This window comes from Octopus bimaculoides, chromosome 9 (genome assembly GCF_046866305.1).
Source record: "Octopus bimaculoides isolate indiv1 chromosome 9, ASM4686630v1, whole genome shotgun sequence".
Classification (NCBI taxonomy): domain Eukaryota; kingdom Metazoa; phylum Mollusca; class Cephalopoda; order Octopoda; family Octopodidae; genus Octopus; species Octopus bimaculoides.
The window spans coordinates 20,130,797-20,152,312 of NC_142936.1; the positions used below are offsets into that span (position 1 = coordinate 20,130,797).

General features: G+C 36.9%; 1 protein-coding gene across 14 annotated transcripts in view; it reads right to left on the reverse strand.

Moving 5' to 3' along the window:
- Window positions 1–21,516, reverse strand: part of LOC106876198 (nuclear receptor-binding protein) — a 126,581-nt gene that overhangs the window by 85,241 nt on the left and 19,824 nt on the right. For 12 of the 14 annotated variants that reach the window (XM_014924652.3, XM_014924651.3, XM_014924648.3 and 9 more), the window contains exons 3-5: window positions 14,985–15,086; window positions 12,864–12,953; window positions 7,134–7,154 (exon numbers count right to left, since the gene is read on the reverse strand). In XM_014924652.3, coding sequence (XP_014780138.1) covers window positions 7,134–7,154; window positions 12,864–12,953; window positions 14,985–15,086 — 213 coding nt within the window. The remainder of the gene's footprint in view (window positions 1–7,133; window positions 7,155–12,863; window positions 12,954–14,984; window positions 15,087–21,516) is intronic. The other 2 variants (XM_014924653.3, XM_014924643.3) reach the window with 1 other exon arrangement.

Sequence of the window (21,516 nt, forward strand, 5' to 3'; positions counted from 1 at the left end):
TTGGAATATTTTTTTTGTTTTGGCTCTATTTGCAAAAGTTCTGTTTGTTTTCTTTTCCTAGTCGATGTACTCATTGGCTCAACTATTCCTTGAGGTACTGGGACATCAAAAATGTCACAGAAATTCCACTGGTTCTTCATGTCTATTCTTTCTTCCATAAACCTTTCTTTCAGTTGGTTTAAATGTCTTTCGTGTTCCCATGTATGCCCTTTTACCATGTATGATATTTTTTCTAAACATTTACTTATTATCCTTTTTTCCCAACTTTCCTTAACATTTTTGTGTATTTTAAAAAAAACACCTTGTCACTGATTTTGAAGTATTTCATATTATTTTTGGTGTTTCTCTCCCCGGTAGTAATTTGTCAAACACTGACCTGACTTTCCTGGTGAACATTAGTTCAGCTGGCAACGTACCTGAAGTGGTGTTGGGGTTAGGAGCTATTTGATAGACATTTAGGCATTGTGTCAATGCAGTATCAGCTTGTAGCTCTTTCCTAGATTTTGCAGTGCACTCTAAAACATGTCTACAAAACGTTTCGCTAGTCCATTCAACCTCGGATGGTATGGTGGAGTAGTAATATGCTCCATTGCATGCATTTTACAAAAGGTTTTAAATTCCTTTGACGTGAACTGTGTTCCGTTATCAGACACTATAGCGCCATATCGCGCAAAAAGTTAATCCAGAAATTCCGTTGTTATTTTGGAGGTTGGCTTCCTATATTTATATATTTCCGGCCATTTCTTGTAACTATCCAAAACTATTAGATAATGCCCCCCATTTGATGGTCCTGCAAAGTCTATGTATAATCTGGACCAAAGTATGTCAGTCTTGGGCCAATGCTGAATTTTTATAGGTGATGCCTTTGCTGCGAGGGCATAACCCCTGCAGGCTTTCACCAATTTTTCAATATCCTGATCCATATTCGGCCAGTAGATGTAGTTCATCAGTGCTTTCATTCTCACAATTCCTGGATGTCCTATGTGGAATTCTTTTAGCATACAATTTTAAAAAGAAACAGGAATTACAACCCTCTGAGTGTACATAAGTACGTCATCACATATCAAATACCATTTCAAAACTGTGTTATGCTTGGCCACATGAGCTTTTGTATTTGTTTCTGATCTCTGTATTTTTCATTATTATTATGAACACATCCTTCTCTGCTTTAAAATTTTATTTCCTCTCAAGTGACAGATAGTTCGCATACTATGATGCAGAGTATATTTTTTATTCCGATTTCAGCTTCTAATGTCGCTATTACTGTGTCCTCTAATGGTTCATTGTATTTAGGTATCAATCTTGACATCCCATCCACATGTCCCAATTTTTCCGATGGTAGAAATTCCATCTTAAAGTCATAATTTAGCAGGATTGTCCCCCAGCGCTGCAATCGGTTGGCTGTATGTATGGGGATATCCTTTTTCGATCCATAAGTTGACAACAATGGGTGGTGATCTGTCTGCAGACTGAATTTCCTTCTATGTATGAATTTGTGAAACCTTTTTATCGCAAAAATAATGGCTAACACCTCCTTCTCAATTTGGCTGTAGTTTTTTACAGCCACCAACAATGAACATGAAACATGAGTGATGGGTTTTAGACTACCATTTTCATACTTGTGTAAAATTACCACTCCTATACCACTTTCGCTAGCATCTGATGCTACTACTATTTTAAAATTTGGATCAAAGTGCGATAATGACAGTTCTGATGTTAAAACTTCTTTAATTTTTTCAAACACTTTTTGGCACCTGTCCGACCAATACCATTTAATGTCTTTTCCAATAGGTTGCTTAGGGGTGCTCTTAGCTCATGCATATTTGGTACATATGTTTGGTAATAGTTTGCAAATCCCAAGAATGCTTGTAATGTTGTAATATCTTTTGTGGGAGGCATATTTTTTATTGCACTTGACCTTGAAGGATCTGGACTGCGACCATTTTTATAGATAACTTGCCCTAGATAGCTTATTTCTGGCATGAAAAATTCGCATTTTTCCTCACTAAGTTTAAATCCATACTCCTTTATTCTTTCAAAGACCTTTTTAACATGTTCCTCATGCTGGTCTCGAGATGCACTTTTTATGAGTATAACAGCCAAGTAAGCTGTAGCGAAATCCATATCCGTAAGCATAGTGTCCATTCCCTGTTGGAAAATACTAGGTGCCACCTCTATCCCAAAAAGAAGTCAATTGAATTTATATAAACCTTTATGGGTGTTTATTGTTAATAATTTCAAACATTCCTCCTCGACTTGTAAATATGCCTCTGACAAGTCCAACTTTGAAAAAAATTTTCCTCGATTGAGTTTCACAAACATTCCTCCAGACTTGGTAATAGGTAATAAATTGCATGTCATCAAACATTCGTTCAAGCCTGTTGAAAAGTCAGCGCATACTCATATTTCATTATTTTTTTCTTTACATAAACAGTTAGCAATGCCCATTCTGAAAAATCAATTTTTTCTATAAGTTTTTCAAGCCTATTCAATGAACTTGATTCAATGCTGTGAAAGGCACAGCTTGTTTTGGTTTAAATACTGGTACAGCATTTTCTTTCACTTGAAATTTTACTTTTGTTTTGGTGCTCTTGCCTAATTCTTCAGCAAAAACATCATGAAAAAAATCTTTTCTAAATCCTCCAACACCTTATTTGAACTGGCATAAGAACCGTTTACATTATTATAAAAAATATTTATGGGGAGGTTCCATAAATTAAATAGTTCCATCCAGTCTGTACCAAATAGGTTTGTCTTTTCCATGAAATGTCACCTCACTTATCATTTTGCCCAAAAATTACAATTGTTTCCCTGAAAATACCTCTAGCAATTTTCGAAGCATTTTTCAATGTAGGCTTTTCTATTTTTCTCCATATATCATCATCAATTATCGTAATATCATTACTTTTGTCCAACTGTAGTCTCATATTCACATTTTTTTTTTTTTTTGAGACAAATTTTCTTTTTGTGCTTCACTTTAAGAATACTTTCTTTCTCGAATATTTTTTCGTTTGACCTTTTTTGTTTCACCCAACAATGTGAATTCCTATGTCCAATTTTTCCACATCCAAAACATTTTAAATTTTTAAAAGAAAAGTTTCTTTTGAAATGAATTTCTCCACACTCATAGCATGGTTTGGGTCTTGATTGTTGTTTTTCTTTTTTCTTATCTGTTACAGATCGGCACATATATATATTTGAATAATCTTTTCCAATTTTTTCTGTGTCCTGTCGTAAATTTACAATCCTTTGGCATTCTTCAGCCACTGCCTGTAGAGATAGTTTTGAACATGTCTGGGGTTAATTTGTTTGATTTAAATTTTTCATATTCTCTGTTTATGATTCTGACATATGCAACAAAATCTTTGATTTCTTTTCTTTTTTTTATCAAATTCAAGCACTTTCAGTGAATATTAAATAGTGAACTTCTTTCACTGAATATTTTAGATAACAGGTTGCTTCCTCAAAAAAATTTTTGGATGGTTTTCTTGGCAGGATGTAATAACAATACTTTCATGTTCTGTGGGTGATAATTTCCTTAAAAGAAGTTGTACCTTCTTCTTGTCTGTCCAGTTTCTACATTCTTCTTTGAAGATTCCTTTATACTTTCTGAAGTATGCAGAAAATGCAATGCCTTCTTCTGGATTATAAGTAAATTCTTCAATTGAATTAGCAACTCCGTCTGCCGAAAACGAACCTGAAGTGTTTTTGGACTGTTGATTTTGTTGTAGTTGCAGCTGTTGTTGTTGTTACTACAACTGTATCACAGAAGCTAATAGGCTTTCCTTGCTAAGAATGTCCACAGTGAGCTTCAAATGTCTCGTTGCCACTCTTATATCCTTGAAGTTTGAATATAGACTACACTGTAACAGTGTTATAACACTACAAAAACTAAATCAGTAACAAACTTATATCTCTTTTCAACGACTTCTATGACTGCACACACCACACTGTACCTCACATTGTCAGTATGCATGTGCCTTTATAAGGTTTAGGACAGTTCACTTGCTATCCCATAGGGGTGTCAGGATTTCACCACAACAAAAAACAAGGATACAAACAGACAAACACACACACACATTCAGTGGGCTTCTTCCAGGCTCCAACAAGCAAATTCACTAACAAGGCTTTGGTCAGCCTAGGGCTATTGTAGAATCACTTCCCAAAGTGCCACACAGTGAAACTGGACCCAGATGAGTTTGAAAATGGAGATAGAATATTCCTGTTATTGCAGTATTGCAAACCTTAAATGTGTTGTATGTCATGTGACTCAACCCTATTGTCATATGACCAGCACTATTTTTATAGAAACTAATAGATTATTCAGTTAAATTTTGGGAAACATGGATAAACACATAGCCAAATTCACTATAATATATACACCAGTGTGTGTGTGATCATCATGTAATGTCTGTTTTCTATGCTGGCATGAGTTGGACGGTTCGACAGGGTCTGGAGAGCTGCATCGAGCTCCAATGTCAGCTTTGGCATGGTTTCTATGACTGGTTGCTCTTCCTAACAACCAACCACTTCACAGTGTGTACTGAGTGCTTTTTTCATGCTTCTGGCACTTGTAACATTGTCAAATAACTTGCAAGACAAAATGGACAAGGAAAATGGAAAAAGCACTCACTACTAAGTTGGGAGAAGTATTTGAGAGGGGGAGGTGGCTTTCTGCCAGGTGTTATAAGGCTAAATTATGATAGAGGGACAGGTATAAGTGTCTTGCTTTAAAGAAGATACACAGTTATCACACATTATATAAGAGTGTGCAGCAGTACTTTTGAAGGAGATAAAGATGGTAGTGGTGGCATATCAGGGCAAACTGTTAGGGTACAAGTAGGTGAGCATAAGAGAAGATTCGGACAGTGGGTTAGGGGAGGGGAGAAAAGAGAGGGTACTTTCATTAGTGTGTGAGGAGAGAGTAACAGATGGTTAGAGAAAGAGGTAGAGGTGAAGGAAGTGAGTGGTGAACAAGAGTTGAGGTGTAGTTGACGGGGGAAATAGCAGTATGAGGAGAGTAAGAGAGAGAGAAGTGACACAGGAAAGATAGATCAAAATGTAGAGGGATGATGTGCAAGGTGTAAGAGTGGTGAGGAGGAAGACACAGGAGTGGATAAGGGTAGCTACAGTGAGTGGGACTTGATGGCAGATATAAGAGGACATTTTAACACTTGTTGAGAAGAGATATGCGAGGTGTTAAAATGGAATATGGCAGAGGAGAGAGGTAACTGAAGGAATAGAAAAGAAGTGATTGGTGAAAATAGTGTGGGTAGAGAGGGGAGCGTAATGGGAATAAGGGATGGAAGTGGTTTGGAGTAGGAGTGGGTGGGTGGTGGGAAACTAGTAGTATAAAAGGGGGATGAGTAACATATATCAAGACTGCCCTCAAGCCATTACAGCCACCAGCATGTGTGTGTGTGTGTGTGTGTATATATATATATATATATATATATATATATGAATAAAATACATATCAACAATGATATAAAAAGAGGATGTTGTGCAAAAATTGCAACATATGATAGTGACATGTGAGAGAGAAAGAGTGTGTGAATTAATAAGTGACAGCCTGTAGGTGAGTGTCTCTCTCTAATGCATACAAGAATATGCACACAAACCTCTCATTGTCAAGTTTATACTGTTCAAACAAAATGGCAATCTGCACTTTTAACATTTTTTTTTTTTTTTTTTACTAAAACTTATGACTAATTCAGTCATAATACATGGTTAAAATTATTTAAAAAAAATCTTTTCATTCCTTTCCCATGATATGATTTGCTTTTGGTTTTGTATTTTTAAAACAATTTTGTCAGTGGAGGTAGAGAAGGGGATGGGTGGAATTACAAAACATTCATGTTTGTCAATAGAATTCTTACACTATGAGTCAAACAGTTGTGAACCACCAGACTGGAGGGTTAAATTTTTTGACCATATTAACTTAAGAACAGCTATTTTAATAACAATTTTATAACATTTGGGTTATCAAGTCCTTAAAGCTAAACCCTGAAGAATCATATGTACATACATACATCAAGTTATCTATATATTATATATTGTTCTTTTGCTTTTCTTTTTACTGGATTTAGCAATCTAACTATGGCCATGCTAGGATATTACTTTTTCTTCTTAAATTTGACACTTTATTCCATCTTTTGAAGATGGCAACTTTAGTAACAGTAATTTCTTATAAATGTCTGAGTGGATGGCAGAACTGGGAGGGTATCAGAAAAAATACCTTATAACATTTGGTTACAACCAGTTACATTTGAGTTCAAATCCTGCCATCGTTTACTTCATTTTTATCCTTTCGGAGTCAATGAAATAAATACAGTTGAGAAGGAGTGACAACGTATTTTTTTCAAGCTTCATGTTTTCTTTTATTCCTCTTAATATTTGTTTCTGTTCGGCATCCTTTTACAGCTCAACCTTGTACGACAGGATTGAGGTTTATCAGCATAGCCACAGCTCAATTACTGTACCATAATATAGCCTAAATCTTATGACTCAAATTAGTAAAGATGCACTTATAAAGGAAAATAGAAATGAGATTCATGCCTTCCGCTCAACTTTAACCAAAAGCACAGTGTTCACATATATAACAAATTGCAGCTTAATGCCAATATTAAGTAATGATGCCTAAATCATAGTCTCTCAGGACATTCAGTCTACCTTATTACTACAACCAAGTTGAAAGATAAGGAAGCTAATAGGTTTATGATGATGACATGGAGTTGAAATTAATTTGTAAAAAAAAAGATTATTACAGCATAGCATTCTAGTTAATTATTATTATTCAGTGTTGGTTATTTATTAGTGTAATACACATTACAAAAGATCAAGATGGTCAGAGAATGAAAATTAAAGCAAATGCTTTCCCATTTTGTTGAATTTAGCAGTAGACCATGTTTGATAGGAATCAGAAAATGACTATTATAGATGCCAGGTTGATAGAAAATGAAAACAATGCGTACAAAAAAAGTTTAGAGAAAGACAGAGAATGAAGGAGAGATAGAGAGAAATGGGGAAAGAGAATGAGCAACATAGAAAAAAATGAGAGGGAAATCGAAAGAGACATAAAATGAAAGTATGAGATAATGATTATGAAATGAAGTAATATTTAAATGAATTACCTGTTTTTTTTTACTGTGACCCTAGAAAAAAATATGGGAATGTGGAGAAATAAAAAGTGGTGAAGGTGCAAAGGCTAGAGCGAAAGCAACAAACATGGATTTAACTAAAACAAATTAAAAAAAAAAAAAATCAGTGATAAGGCGTAAATGGTATATCTAACACAACAGTTAAACATCAATGATAGCAAATAAGAAGGCTAATAAATACAGATGTTATAATTATTATAATATCATTAAAGTAGGCTTGATATCTGCATGGTAAAGTTTGGTGCACTACTGATGATGTCACATGGTGCTCACCTTTCTTACCAGCTCTGTCGCTAGGTAAGAAAGACGGATAAAATTTAGTACCTTGCTTAGAGTACCACAAAGCCCTGGTAGTGAGCTATTTATTAACTCAGGATGTAAAATGGTAATACATCATTCACTCGATGACTGTATTATCTCTCTCTCTCTCTTGATATTTATATGCATATATACATACAAAAGAGCAGAAAGAATAGGAAATTTAGTTTGTCCTTTTATTATAACCTCATAAATTACATTATACTTACATGTATTTCACTAGTGCAGTAATCGTTATGTAGATGATTGCATAACTACATTGAAATGCCAAATCTTCAGAAGAAAATAGTAATTCAATTTACTGCTATTTACCATCATGAGCTGGTCCACAGTGCTAAATAAGTACACGAGTTTGTGGATACCAACATGATGAGAAAATGCTCAATGCAATGTGCACACACACCCCAATATAATATGTGTGTGTGTGTGTGTGTGTGTGTGTATGTGTGTGTGTGTGTGTGTGTGTGTGTGTGTGTGTGTGTGTGTGTGTGTATATATATATATATATATATATATATATATATATATATATATATATATATATATATATATATATATATATATATATCATCATCATCATCATCATTTAACGTCCGCTTTCCATGCTAGCATGGGTTGGACGATTTGACTGAACACTGGTGAAACCGGATGGCAACACCAGGCTCCAGTCTGATTTGGCAGAGTTTCTACAGCTGGATGCCCTTCCTAACGCCAACCACTCAGACAGTGTAGTGGGTGCTTTTACGTGTCACCCGCACGAAAACGGCCACGCTCGAAATGGTGTCTTTTATGTGCCACCTGCACAAGCCAGTCCAGGGGCACTGGCAACGATCTCGCTCGAAAATCCTACAGGAGCCAGTCAGGCGGTACTGGCAACGGCCACGCTCAAAATGGTGCATCTCATGTGCCACCCGCACAAGAACCAGTCCAGGGGCACTGGCAACGATCTTACTTGGCTTGCCGGGTCTTCTCACGCACAGCACATTTCCAAAGGTCTCGGTCAGTAGTCATCGCCTCGGTGAGGCCCAATGTACGAAGGTCTTGCCTCACCACCTCAGCCCAGGTCTTCCTGGGCCTACCTCTTCCACGGGTTCCCTCAACTGTTAGGGTGTGGCACTTTTTCACGCAGCTATCCTCCTCCATTCTCACCACATGTCCATACCAGCGCAATCGTCTCTCTTGCACGCCACAACTGATGCTTCTAATGTTCAGCTTTTCTCTCAAGATACTTACACTCTGACGGGTATTCACATTGACATTACACATCCAACGGAGCATACTGGCTTCATTCCTTGCGAGCTTACGTATGTCCTCAGCAGTTACAGCCCATGTTTCACTGCCATGTAGCATGGTTGTTTGTACGCATGCGTCATACAGTCTGCCTTTTACTCTGAGTGAGAGTCCCTTTGTCGCCAGCAGGGGTAAGAGCTCTCTAAACTTTGCCCAGGCTAGAAAATATTATATCAATTTGAAAGAAACCGCTCTCCTCAGATGTAGATGACCATATAAATTTCCAACACAAAGGATAACCCATTTTTGACAAATTTATATCAATATTAGAAACCAAAATAGTTACATTGTTTCCTTATGTTATATTTATGGCAGAATGAGTTTAGGAAGAAATGTGGGGGGGGGGGGGGGCGAGATATAGGAGTGGTGAGATAGTTATCAACTCTGTTCTAGTTGGTGACAAATCAACTAAAACACAGTTGACAATTCCTGATGGATTTAATTCTAAATGGTTGTAGACTAACTACAAGCTGTATAAAACCTTCTAAATATCAATAACTATCCCACGACTCCTATATCTCGACCCCCCACTATCTTCCTCTACTACTCTCTAAATTATAGTAGGCTTAATACGATATGCATTTCTTCCTAAACTCATTCTGCCACAAATATAACATAAAGAAACAATGTAATTATTTTGGTTTCTAGTATTGATATAAATTTGTCAAAAATGGTTTATCCTTTATGTTGGAAATCTATATAGTCATCTACTTCTGAGGAGAGTGGTTTCTTTCAAACTGATGTAATGTTTTCATTGATTGATTAAATGGAGCCACTGGAAATTGCCGTAATGTATTGTTACCTGGACATCCTTGTTACTTCATGTAAAAAGCACCATCCGAACGTGGTCGATGTCAGTCCCCCACCCCGACTGGCTACTGTGCTGGTGGCATGTAAAAAGCATCCACTACACTCTCGGAGTGGCTGGCGTTAGGAAGGGCATCCAGCTGTAGAAACCTTGCTAGATCAGATTGGAGTCTGGTGCAGCCTACTATGTTCCCAGTCCCCAGTCAAACTGTCCAACCCATGCTAGCATGGAAAATGGACGTTAAACGATGATGGTGATGATGATGATGATGATGATGATATATATATCTACATATATTTTATTTCTCCATTCAAAACTAAAGCTTCACCACAATGCTATTCAGGTTTTGTGTCACTTTGACATTCTTCAAGTTAATTCATATGAGGTTCAAATGATGAAGTTAGGATTTACAATCTAGGAAAAGAACTTCAAAAATTTTTAAACTCATCAACAAGTCACATACAAATATATATTATATATACATACACATATGAAACATAAACCACATATAACAAAGCTAAAAAAGAAGTACAAACACTAGACAGACTAAGATCGATATCAGAGTAGATTACCTAACCTAACCATGTGAAGGACATATACAAAACTTCCCAGCAGATCCTAACAATAGATTAATAAACTAGTGAACTGAGTAGACTTGATTAACAGACACAATCATTGTTATCATGTCTGCTTTACCATGCTGGCCTGGGTTGGGTAGGCCATTATAGTTCAAGTTAGTTCTTATTTGGAGTTACAGCCTTCCTAGATTGGTTGTAGAAAATATATCACTCACAAGCTCCTCAAAATAAACCAACCACAAAACTATGAGACTTGGACAGTAGTGCTGCAGTAATGATGCAAACAAAATAAATTTACCATGGTTGAATGAGCAGAATTCTACATAACAATTACTGAGCCCTCTCTACATAAACACTTAGAATTTCTGGAAGAAATTTACCACCATAAATAGTATTGGTACATCATCATCGTTTAACGTCCGCTTTCCATGCTAACATGGGTTGGACGATTTGACTGAGGACTGGTGCAACCGGATGGCTACACCAGGCTCCAATCTAATTTGGCAGAGTTTCTACAGCTGGATGCCCTTCCTAACGCCAACCACTCAGAGAGTGTAGTGGGTGCTTTTACGTGTCACCCGCACGAAAACGGCCATGCTCGAAATGGTGTCTTTTATGTGCCACCCGCACAAAAGCCAGTCCAGGGGCACTGGCAACGATCTCGCTCAAAAACCCTACAATGCCAGTCAGGCGGTACTGGCAACGGTCACGCTCAGGATGGTACATCTTATGTGCCACCCGCACAAGAGCCAGTTCAGGGGCACTGGCAACGATCTCACTTGGCTTGCCGGGTCTTCTCACGCACAACACATTTCCAATACAATAATACATGCTAGGACATCACTAACATACCATTCTTTGATAACTGCTTCTACATGAAGAGTCTCAATGTCAGCTTAAGTTTGAGGTGAGTTTGTATATTTTAGAAACACAATGAAATAGATTTAGCTCCATAGATTCTTTAGATATACAGTTGGCAAGCTCCTACCACTTAAATACTCTAAACCTAATAGAAAAATTCATGGAATTTAACTGAAAAATAACTGTCAGAACTAATTCATTAGAGTTAAATTTTTTTTTATAGACAAGATGATAGATTTATTTGCTGGTAATTGTTATCCTTATAGAAATCTAAACAAAATTTCACTTCATATTAACTTATGTTCTACACATTTAGTTAGAAACAGATAAATCTTGTCAGTAATATTAACAAAAGAGTATCCAATATACATACATTGGCAAAAAATATTTTTTGCGGATGCACACTATTTGAAAGAGGTGCCAAGAGAAACTGGAGAAGATACAGCACCAAATCCAGAACAACAGAATCAGACAACTATAATTATTTGGTTCAACCAACCATTTTGCATGGATACGATATATAATATAACCAGTAATTGCTTCATCAGAAACAGTCTTTACATTGTTCAATAAAAATATAAGAAGTTAACTATAATTTCCATAGTTGTGTAAGAGGTTATCAATGCTGCAGAAATGTGGTTCCTTAGGTGAATGCTAAAAGTGTCCTATACAGATAGACTAACAAATGTCTAAGTGCTCTTAGATGAGCAGAAATAAAAAAAAAAAAAAAAGTTTATTGGACGTCAAATGAGAAGACAAAGCTTTGAACACTTAGTGAAAACTGAAAGGAAGAAACTAAGGAAGATATATAGAGAAAATATTTGATAGCCTTTCTGAGTGGCTGTAAGAAGAATGGGTCAATGACTTACTAAACTGTGAGTGGGACAAGAGGGAAGATGGAGATCCATGATTGCTGAAGCCAGTAGGGCATGGTACTTAAGTTTTAAGAGAAACCTAGCTATCCTAATAGGTTAAAAAAAAAATTAACTGTACATTAAGACGAAGATTAACTCAATCCTATAATGCAACTTCAGCAGTATCCTGTCCATTCAAAGAGCCACACAAAGACACTACTGTACTAAACCAAACAACCATCTTAAGATAGTATCAGACTAATAGCAAACATGTTTAAGAGCAACTACAATATATAGCCACACAGTCCAAACTAGCAAAACTAACAAATTCTAGTTACCATGACAGTATATCTGGAGCCTGAAGAACACAACTGACCTTCTGAGATGGCCAACAGAAGACAACAAGACTCCGCCCAGCTAATGACAGGATAACACTCCACTTAGAGCACAAATTAGCAACAACAGCTAATTAATGTAGTATTCTTTACCAATTTGCCACACCCAGTCAAAAACTGACTGAATAGTATAAAAGCAAATAAGTATATAACTTCTGCATTTATTAAGAATTTGAACCTCATATCAATCACTAAAAAAATATCAAAGGAATATGAAATTACATACATATATAACACGCACACTCACAACTATATGCTTACACACACACACACACAGATAACAAATGGAAATATGATACATCTGTAGTAGTAATAAAACGAGAAGTCGTAGTGTGCTCCAACATTACCATTTTTGTAAACCCCACTAATATTAACTACAAATGTTGTAGGAAAGTATTCTGTATTGAAGCCATGTATGTTTGTTTCAGTACAAAAATGTGAGACATGCAATTAGAACCACAAAGTATATAACCAACTTCAACAAAAGAAAAAAAATATTCAAAATGTTAAATGAAAAATAAAATACAACCAATCCAACTGTGGTATCACATGCATTACAGAAACAAGGAGCTTGTCTAAAAAGTACAGTGTAATCATACCTTCAACGGGAATGTCTTGTTATTCTTTTTGGTTTTCTTTAAAAACTGCTTCAAAGAACCAGATGACATGTATTCTGTAATGAAAATAACCTGGAAGACAAAATAATGTATCCATATTAGCAACTGACCATGATTTTACATTGCATCTCAAGCATAACACAACATATGCCATAAGTATAACCCAGCATCAAGAATTAAATAAGGAAACAAAATAAGCTAAAGGGAAGCATGAAACAAGCAGCAAAACACCATATGAAGTAACTAGTAGTACCCACAATTCCCAACTACTACTTTACTATGTCATGTTACCTGATAAGAAAACCATTCCATAATAGCAAGCACGAGGGAATCTATTGGGCATTAGAGAGTCTATAGAATGCCTGGAAATTTCCAGAGAAATAGATGATAGTTAATGTTACCAAGTTGACCTAGTCAGCAGTAGAAGTGGGTATTCAGAAAGCATTGTTGGCACTCCGTCGCTTACGATGTCAAGGGTTCCAGTTGATCCGATCAACAGAACAGCCTGCTTGTGAAATTAACGTGCAAGTGGCTGAGCACTCCACAGACACGTGTACCCTTAACGTAGTTCTCGGGGGTATTCAGCGTGACACAGTGTGACAAGGTTGACCCTTTGAATTACAGGCACAACAGAAACAGGAAGAGAGTGAGAGAAAGTTGTGGTGAAAGAGTACAGCAGGGTTCGCCACCATCCCCTGCCGGAGCCTCGTGGAGCTTTAGGTGTTTTCGCTCAATAAACACTCACAACGCCCGGTCTGGGAATCGAAACCGTGATCCTATGACCGCGAGTCCACTGCCCTAACCACTGGGCCATTGTGCCTCCACTCAGAAAGCATAGTAACCAGAATAAGAATGGGTTGGAAAAAAATTCAGGGAGCTATTACAGCAGTTGGCAACAAAAGGGCTTTTCACTCAGAGTGAAGGGCAAGTTGTATGATGCTTGTGTTTGAAGTGTGATGCTGTACAAAATAAAAATAGGAGCCTTGATTGCAGAGGACTTGCAGGGACCAGACAGAAATGAAACAAGCACCTTCTACTGGATATACTCTTTTACTTGTTTCAGTCATTTGACTGCGGCCATGCTGGAGCACCGCCTTTAGTCGAGCAAATCGAACTCCAGGACTTATTCTTTGTAAGTCTAGTACTTATTCTATCGGTCTCATTTGCCGAACTGCTAAGTTACGGGGACGTAAACACACCAGCATCGGTTGTCAAGCAATGTTGGGGGGACAAACACAGACACACAAACATATATATATACATATATACGATGGGCTTCTTTCAGTTTCTGTTTACCAAATCCACTCACAAGGCTTTGGTCGGCCCGAGGCTATAGTAGAAGACACTTGCCCAAGGTGCCATGCAGTGGGACTGAACCCGGAACCATGTGGTTGGTAAGCAAGCTACTTACCACACAGCTGCAACATTAAAAAACATCATACCATCAGACTAAACATGAGAGTCTCTATGTGGCCACAACCAAATCGTTCTCAAATCACACTAAACTATTTTAAATAAGGGGGGAAAAAAAAGCATATTAGATAAATGCAGTTCTGCAAGGCCTTATAGAGACAAAATGGTCACAACTAGAATGTCTTTGATCATAGGTTTGACCTGGGATTAACCAACAATCTAAACATAAAACATACACATACAGTTTAGTTTTTCCATACATAGGCTGTGATGAACTTGGACACCCCCTCAGTGACATTTCCTGGGGTCATTGGGCGTTTCAGGTCTTTCAATAATCAGATATCATCATCCAGATGACCTAACCAGGGTTGATCAAGCCCTAGCTTGTGTCCATTTAGCACTATCTCTGGTAGCATTACTGCTTCCAGGAGTCACACCTGGTCCATAGCCACTTCGAGGTAACCTCGGCTGGCTCCATGGTCTGCCATCTACTGCCCCCCTCTGAAGCCCAGCATGTTGTAGGCTCTGCAAAGGAAATGGCCAGGAAACCCTCTGCATCTCACCTAAATGGGCATCAGCACAGCTCCACCTGATCAGCAGGTTTCATTCTTTTTCTTTTATTTGCTTCCTTAATGCAGTGCATGTCATATACCTAACCAAGTAAAAAGAAAAAACAGAGAAGATACATACCCTAGGCTTTTCTCCAACCGTGTCCGTCCAGTATTTATGAAATTTCACAATATTTGGATGGTCCAACTGAATCAAATTGTCAAAAACTTGTCGAATTTTTTCCTGAAATATAAAGAGAATAAATCATAGCTTTAACATTTTAAATCATTTTCTTGTTTTAATGTCCACTTCTCTATGATTGTATGGGTTAGAAGGAATTTGTCGCGGCAGATTTTCTATGACTCTTCCTGTTGCTAACCCTTATCAAGTAAGGTAAAAATCCCTCATTATCAGTCATGTTTTCATAGAAGAATTGAAACAAAAGACACTGTTTGTATGATGGTAACACTTGCTTACAGCTATCATCTGATGTCAAGGCACGGCGACAACACACACACAACCTCTTTCAGTTTCTACCCACTAAATTCACTCACAAGGCTTTGATCAGCCTGGGGCTACAGTAAAAGACACTTGCCCTAGGTGCCAAGCAGTGGTATTGAACCCAGAACCATGTGGTTAGGAAGCAAGCTTCTTTGCCACAACTGGAAGAAACAGATTTATTGTTGTGAGAGGATGGTAGCAAAGAGTGTAATAGAGAGAATAGTGTTGAAAGAGGAACTATACAAGAGAAAGGGAGGCATAATTTCAAGGAGACAGATTAATAACAATATATATTATCTGGTATCAAATTTTTTGTTGCATGTCAACATCCTAGTCACTGATATTTAACTTCACTTATTTCTAACAATGCAAAATCTATCATTTATTTAGTTCCAAGGAACAACTGCTTAATGGAAAGATAAACATTTTACAGATTTATTTAATGACTGAACTAAGTTAAGTATCAAAATATTAGTTTCAAATTTTGGCACAAAGCCAGCAATTTTGAGGGAAGAGGTAAGTCAATTATATCAACCCCAGTGCTTAATTAGTATTTATTTTATCGACCCCGAAAGGATGAAAGGCAAAGTCAACCTTGGCGGAATTTAAACTCAGAAAGTAAATATGAACAAAATACTGCTAAGTATTTTGCCCAGCATGCTAACAATCCTGCCACCTTAAAATATCTAAGTATTAAAAGAAGATAAAACAGTTGGCATTAGGAAGAACGTCCAGTCTCAGAGACCATGGCAAAGCAAGCACTGGAGTATGATGCAGTCTTCCAGCCCGTTGGATCCTGTCAAACTATCTGAACTATGCCAGCACAGAACATGGATATTAAAAAATGATGAAGATGATTGATCTAACAAAAGAAGCTATATGCCAACAACAAATTAATGTAGAGATTCACAACAGTACTAGAGAAATCTCACCCATAGGAGTGAGTTTTGTGTTAAAAAGGAACATTCTAAAAAGGAACTTGCTTAAGAAACCAAGCGGTTTAATATACTCATCAGTAAAATCTATTATCTACACTCATGACTATTATTGTTTGGCACTTGGGCCTGTACTAACCAAACACATTGCAGCTGTTCCTAACACTAGCTTAATGACAACTAAGTTATTTTACTGAATTCTTTGATATATTTAAAGTAATTGAAAGAAACACAGAGCATCTCAAAATAAATACAGTAACGAAAGGGTTAATTGTCCATATTAAAATTAGCTACCATGTTTCAACAACACTGCATGCTATAAAAGAAACCAACATGCTTCCATGTAGTTTCCTCTTATACTCCAACTTGCAATAACCAAAAACTTACCACCTGCCCACTGGTAGGACAGGAACAGCTGTCAAAAGCTATGGCCTGTAGCAGAGGTGGGCAACCGTTTTTGAGAAGTGGATAGCATAAGACATGGCTCATTATCAGTTGGAGTGCCATATAAAAGTGTCATTTGGAAAGTCCCATAGGCCGCAGTTACCCTAGGACTTGTCTATAGAGCCACCCTCACACCATCCAAAGGAATCATAATATACTACATGAGGATAAACGCCACATATAGAGCATCTTCGACAGAACCCCTCCCTACTCACATGCAGTTTTCTAATTGGTGACTGCTCATGAGAAACTTTGTGTGCTACAATGCCAGCAGAATCCATCAACAAGAAAACTGATATATCGTATAGTTGTCACCAGAGAGCTGTCCAATTCATGAACTTCAAACCACTGACTACTTGATACCCTAGAAACACTTCACTAGCCACAGTTGGCTCATGCACAATTGCAGGTTAAGCGGTCAATATGGTTGCCCACATTAAAGTGATTTCCCTTGCGTACAAAATTAGTGTGGTTTACCAACACCAAGCTTAAAAATAACAGCACACAGTTGTGCATGATATGCCAACTGAATTGTAACCTGACACCAGTAGACTGGTTAGCTTACCATGGGAAACTGTATCAATACCTGGTACTGCTCAATTCACAAACTGTACAGGTTTCCAATTAATTCATGCCACTGGACTGTTTCATCTAACATGTGGTAGCATATGCAACATTATCTACTGTCACTGTTAATCAAATTATTCACATGGTGTGAACTGATCAATAGAGGTCCAACTAAATATTTTCAGCTAGAAGCTATCTTTAAATTCTTCCTACTCTGATTCTATGCCTGAAGATGTAGACGTACATCTGCGCCTACAAAACATTTGAGTTATGGAGAGCTCAGCTAACTTGTTATTAAATACAACTTAAGTTATGTATTGAGTGCTACTTTCCTTCACTTGCTCACTATGTACATGTACTACGCATATACAAATATATATATATATATATATTCACCCACATATATATAGACACTGACACACATACATACACTCAGTATAAATTATATGCATGCACAAATATACCCAATGTAAATTGTAAGTAAATGTATGTTTACACCCCCACCACCACACACAGAGCTGAGGCTGTAAATAATTCAATGTTCGGTTTTCGAAAACCTGCTGGGGAAAAAAAAAAAAAAAAAGCTTCAGCAGAAACGTAATAACATACTTGTTTACATCAAACAACTATAGACCTGCCCTTGCAAGATGTGTTCAGGTGCTGAATCAAAAGAACGTATCAAATATTATATACACACATGAAGAGTCCGTGAAGTAAACAATGGAATGAACAAAAGAATGTTGCAACCACTCAAACAAGAATTAGATCACACATCATTTGCTGGCTAGCCATGCATACTAACACAGCACTCATATTATCTTTTGATTTTTGGTGTTAAAACACGCATTGTCATCATTATAACATCTACTTTTTCTTTGCTTGCATAGATCAGATGAAAGTTGTTTTTTTAACTACTACAGCCTGATGCTCTTCCTGTTGCCAACGCTTACCTGTTTCCAAGAAAGTAATGTTTTCCCCTAGGTCTTCAAATAGTAAACAGCTCAATAGCAGACATATTTTCACGAAAGATTATGAACAAATTTGTATGACTGTTGAGTTTTGATTACATTCAGTGTGCAGATGTCAATATAGGGAAGAGACAGGTGTGTGAGTGTACACACACACACACACAAACACATGCATAAACAGACTTACAGTTTTTATCCAACAAATTCACTCACAAGATTGATTGGCAGCAGGGCTGAATTTGAAACCACATGTTTATGAGACAAACATCTTTATCACACACACACACACACACACACACACACACATATATAAGTGCAGGCATGGCTGTGTGGTTAGGAAGTTTGCTTCCCATCCATGTGGTTTCATGTTCAGTCCCACAGTCTGGCACACTGAGCATTTGTCTTCTTCTATAGCCCCAGGATGACCAAAGCCTTGTGAGTGGATTTGGTAGATGGAAATTGAAAGAAGCCCAATTTGGCAACCATAATCACCCAAGAGCAGAACAGACTTCCTTCCTCTTCCTCACCACAGAATCACTCCAGTTATCATTATTTTCCCTGCCCACTGCTTCCACCAATCACCTCATTATATCATGTCCAGTATACAGTGAATATATTTCCAACATCATATACAATAATAAACTCTACCACAAAAGTTAACCCTTTTGTTACCAGCCTGGCTGAAACTGGCTCCGAGTACAAATGTTTTGTTTTCATAAGTTTTGAATTAAAATCTTCCACCAAACCATAGTCACAATTTATGTTCCTAACACCAGCTGAATGATAACTAAGCTATTTTACTAAATTCTTTGTTATATTTGAAGTAATTGAAAGAAACATAGAGCATCTCAAAATAAATACAGGAATGAAAGGGTTAAACTCAGATAATTAGTTAAAATGGATACCCTTTCCTCCATTTTAACAGAGGTTTGCCCTTTTTAATTCGAGATCAGATTCTATCCCTTATTTGATATATTTAGTTGTAAAAGAAAATCCACCAATATATGAATACAAAACAATGCAAGGCTAAAAGAAGGAACTTTCATAATAAAAATTATTACGACATCACATTAGATTTCAACATAGGGTCATGACAAGATTATAAAACATTCTCAAGTAAGATCTGCTATAGTTTTCTTTAAGTTCATTTACCATCATCGTCATCTCAATGTCCACTTTTCCATGCTTGCGTGGATTTGATCGAGTTTAATGAAGTAGATTTTTCTAGAGTCAGATACTCTTCAGTTACCAATCCTCACCTATTTTCAAGCAAGGTAATATTCCACACTGGCTAGACATGATTTCACAGAATATTAGAAACGAATGATGTTGCTTATACGACAGTGACAATCATTTTACAACTGTCACAAATCCACCTTCAAGTCTGGTCCAATTGGGGCTATAGTAGAAGACAGTTGCCCAAGTTGCCATACAATGGGCCTGAACTCAAAAACTATGTGGTTGGGAAGCAAACATTTTAACCACACAGCCATATCTGTACCTATATCAGTCCCAAGTAATAATATGCTAGGAACCTGCTCTGCCCAGCTCTCTCATAGTAATCCCCATCGTCCCCTAGCATGAAGTCAAACCTGCCACTTATCCCAGGGCTGTGAACTGCATGCTGACCTCAATAGTGTGGGTGGCACACACACACACACACACAAAAAAGCACTCTGTTTATGTTGTAAAGTGGATGGCATTAGGAAGGGCATCCAGTTGTAAAAACCATGCCAAAGCAGACATTGGAGCTTGATGCAGACTTTGGACACGTTGGTTCATGTCAAACCATGCAACTCATGCCAGCATAGAACATGTACATTATATAATGATGATGATGTATTATTGTAGATCTTGTGTTGCATATATCTACTGATAAAGCATACTTGACTTAATCCTGATAATCTAGTTGTTATCAGACTTATATGGTCTTTATTTTATTGACCATATTTTCCTCAATGCCAGTGTCACCATAACAGCACCTGAGAATATAGTCTGCAGTTCATATCTAAACTACTATAATCACAATCTATTTCAGTGGTGCAATACCCACAACAACAACAACAACCTTATTATTGGAATGCTGGACAAAATGCCTTGTAATATTTGTTCCAGCTCTTTATGCACTGAGTTCAAATCCCAATGAGGTCAACTTTGCCTTTCATCCTTCCAGGCTTGATAAAATAAGTTTTTGGGTTGATATATTCAACTCTTCCTTCCCTCATTCAAACTTTTGGCCATGTGCTTATGTTAGAAATGAAATCATCATTAATGTTCATTTCTACTTTAGACACAAGGGCCAAAAATGGCTTTCAGGGTATTGCAAAAGGCCTGGTTGGAGGCCCAATCTTCCAAGTTTTTTTTTTTTTACAGGGCTTATAAAAACTGAAAGGTCACTGCAAAAAGTGTGTGAATCTGAGAGGGGAACATGTTCAATAAAATCATAATTAACTGATTCTCTTGTGCTTTTTTTTTTTTTTACTCAAAGCCGGTAACTTTCCAGCACCCTTCGTATGCATTAAATATATCTGTGAAGAAATAATTTGTAGGCAGAGATCCTCCCTACTTAAAACTTAAAAACACAAAATTAGTATACAATTCAAGAGGCATTATTACAAATTAGTTTTATGGTAAACACAGAAAATTATCTAATTTAGCTTATTAGATCTTTGCACATTAGTATATTGAAGTAGTTTAGCTAATGAATAAATGTAACGTACTTATAACTTCAAAGACTTTATTTTAAGCCACTAGTTGTGCATGCACACAGTAAAATATAAGAACATAACTGCACTATAGTCTGGTAACAAGATATCACTTTTAATATGACTAATTTATCAACAGCTGATCTAAAGAATGTGGTGTATATTTAAAGCTACTTAATACAACATCATTTACAGGCAGCTTTTACATGGGTTGCTCAACTTTCTAGACATAGCAACCAAATCTCCAGTTAATCATGCCATTTGATTCATAAGTATTTTGGAAGGTTCCTACTCTAAAGATATCAGTAAGCTTGTGGATGTAGGCATGTAGGTCACACTGAGCAAAACAGATTTCTACATAGCAGTTCTTTTACTGATTGTTTTTGTCTAACCCTAAATCAACTCTTATTGACCAGAGGCATTCCATCTGCAACAACTCTGTCTTGTATTCATCTAGGACGACATAATCCAATGTAGCTGTTATTTATTTAAAATAAGTTGTGATTCAAGGGAGATTTGGGTGTTATATCTAGCAAGTCTAGTGATAATGTAA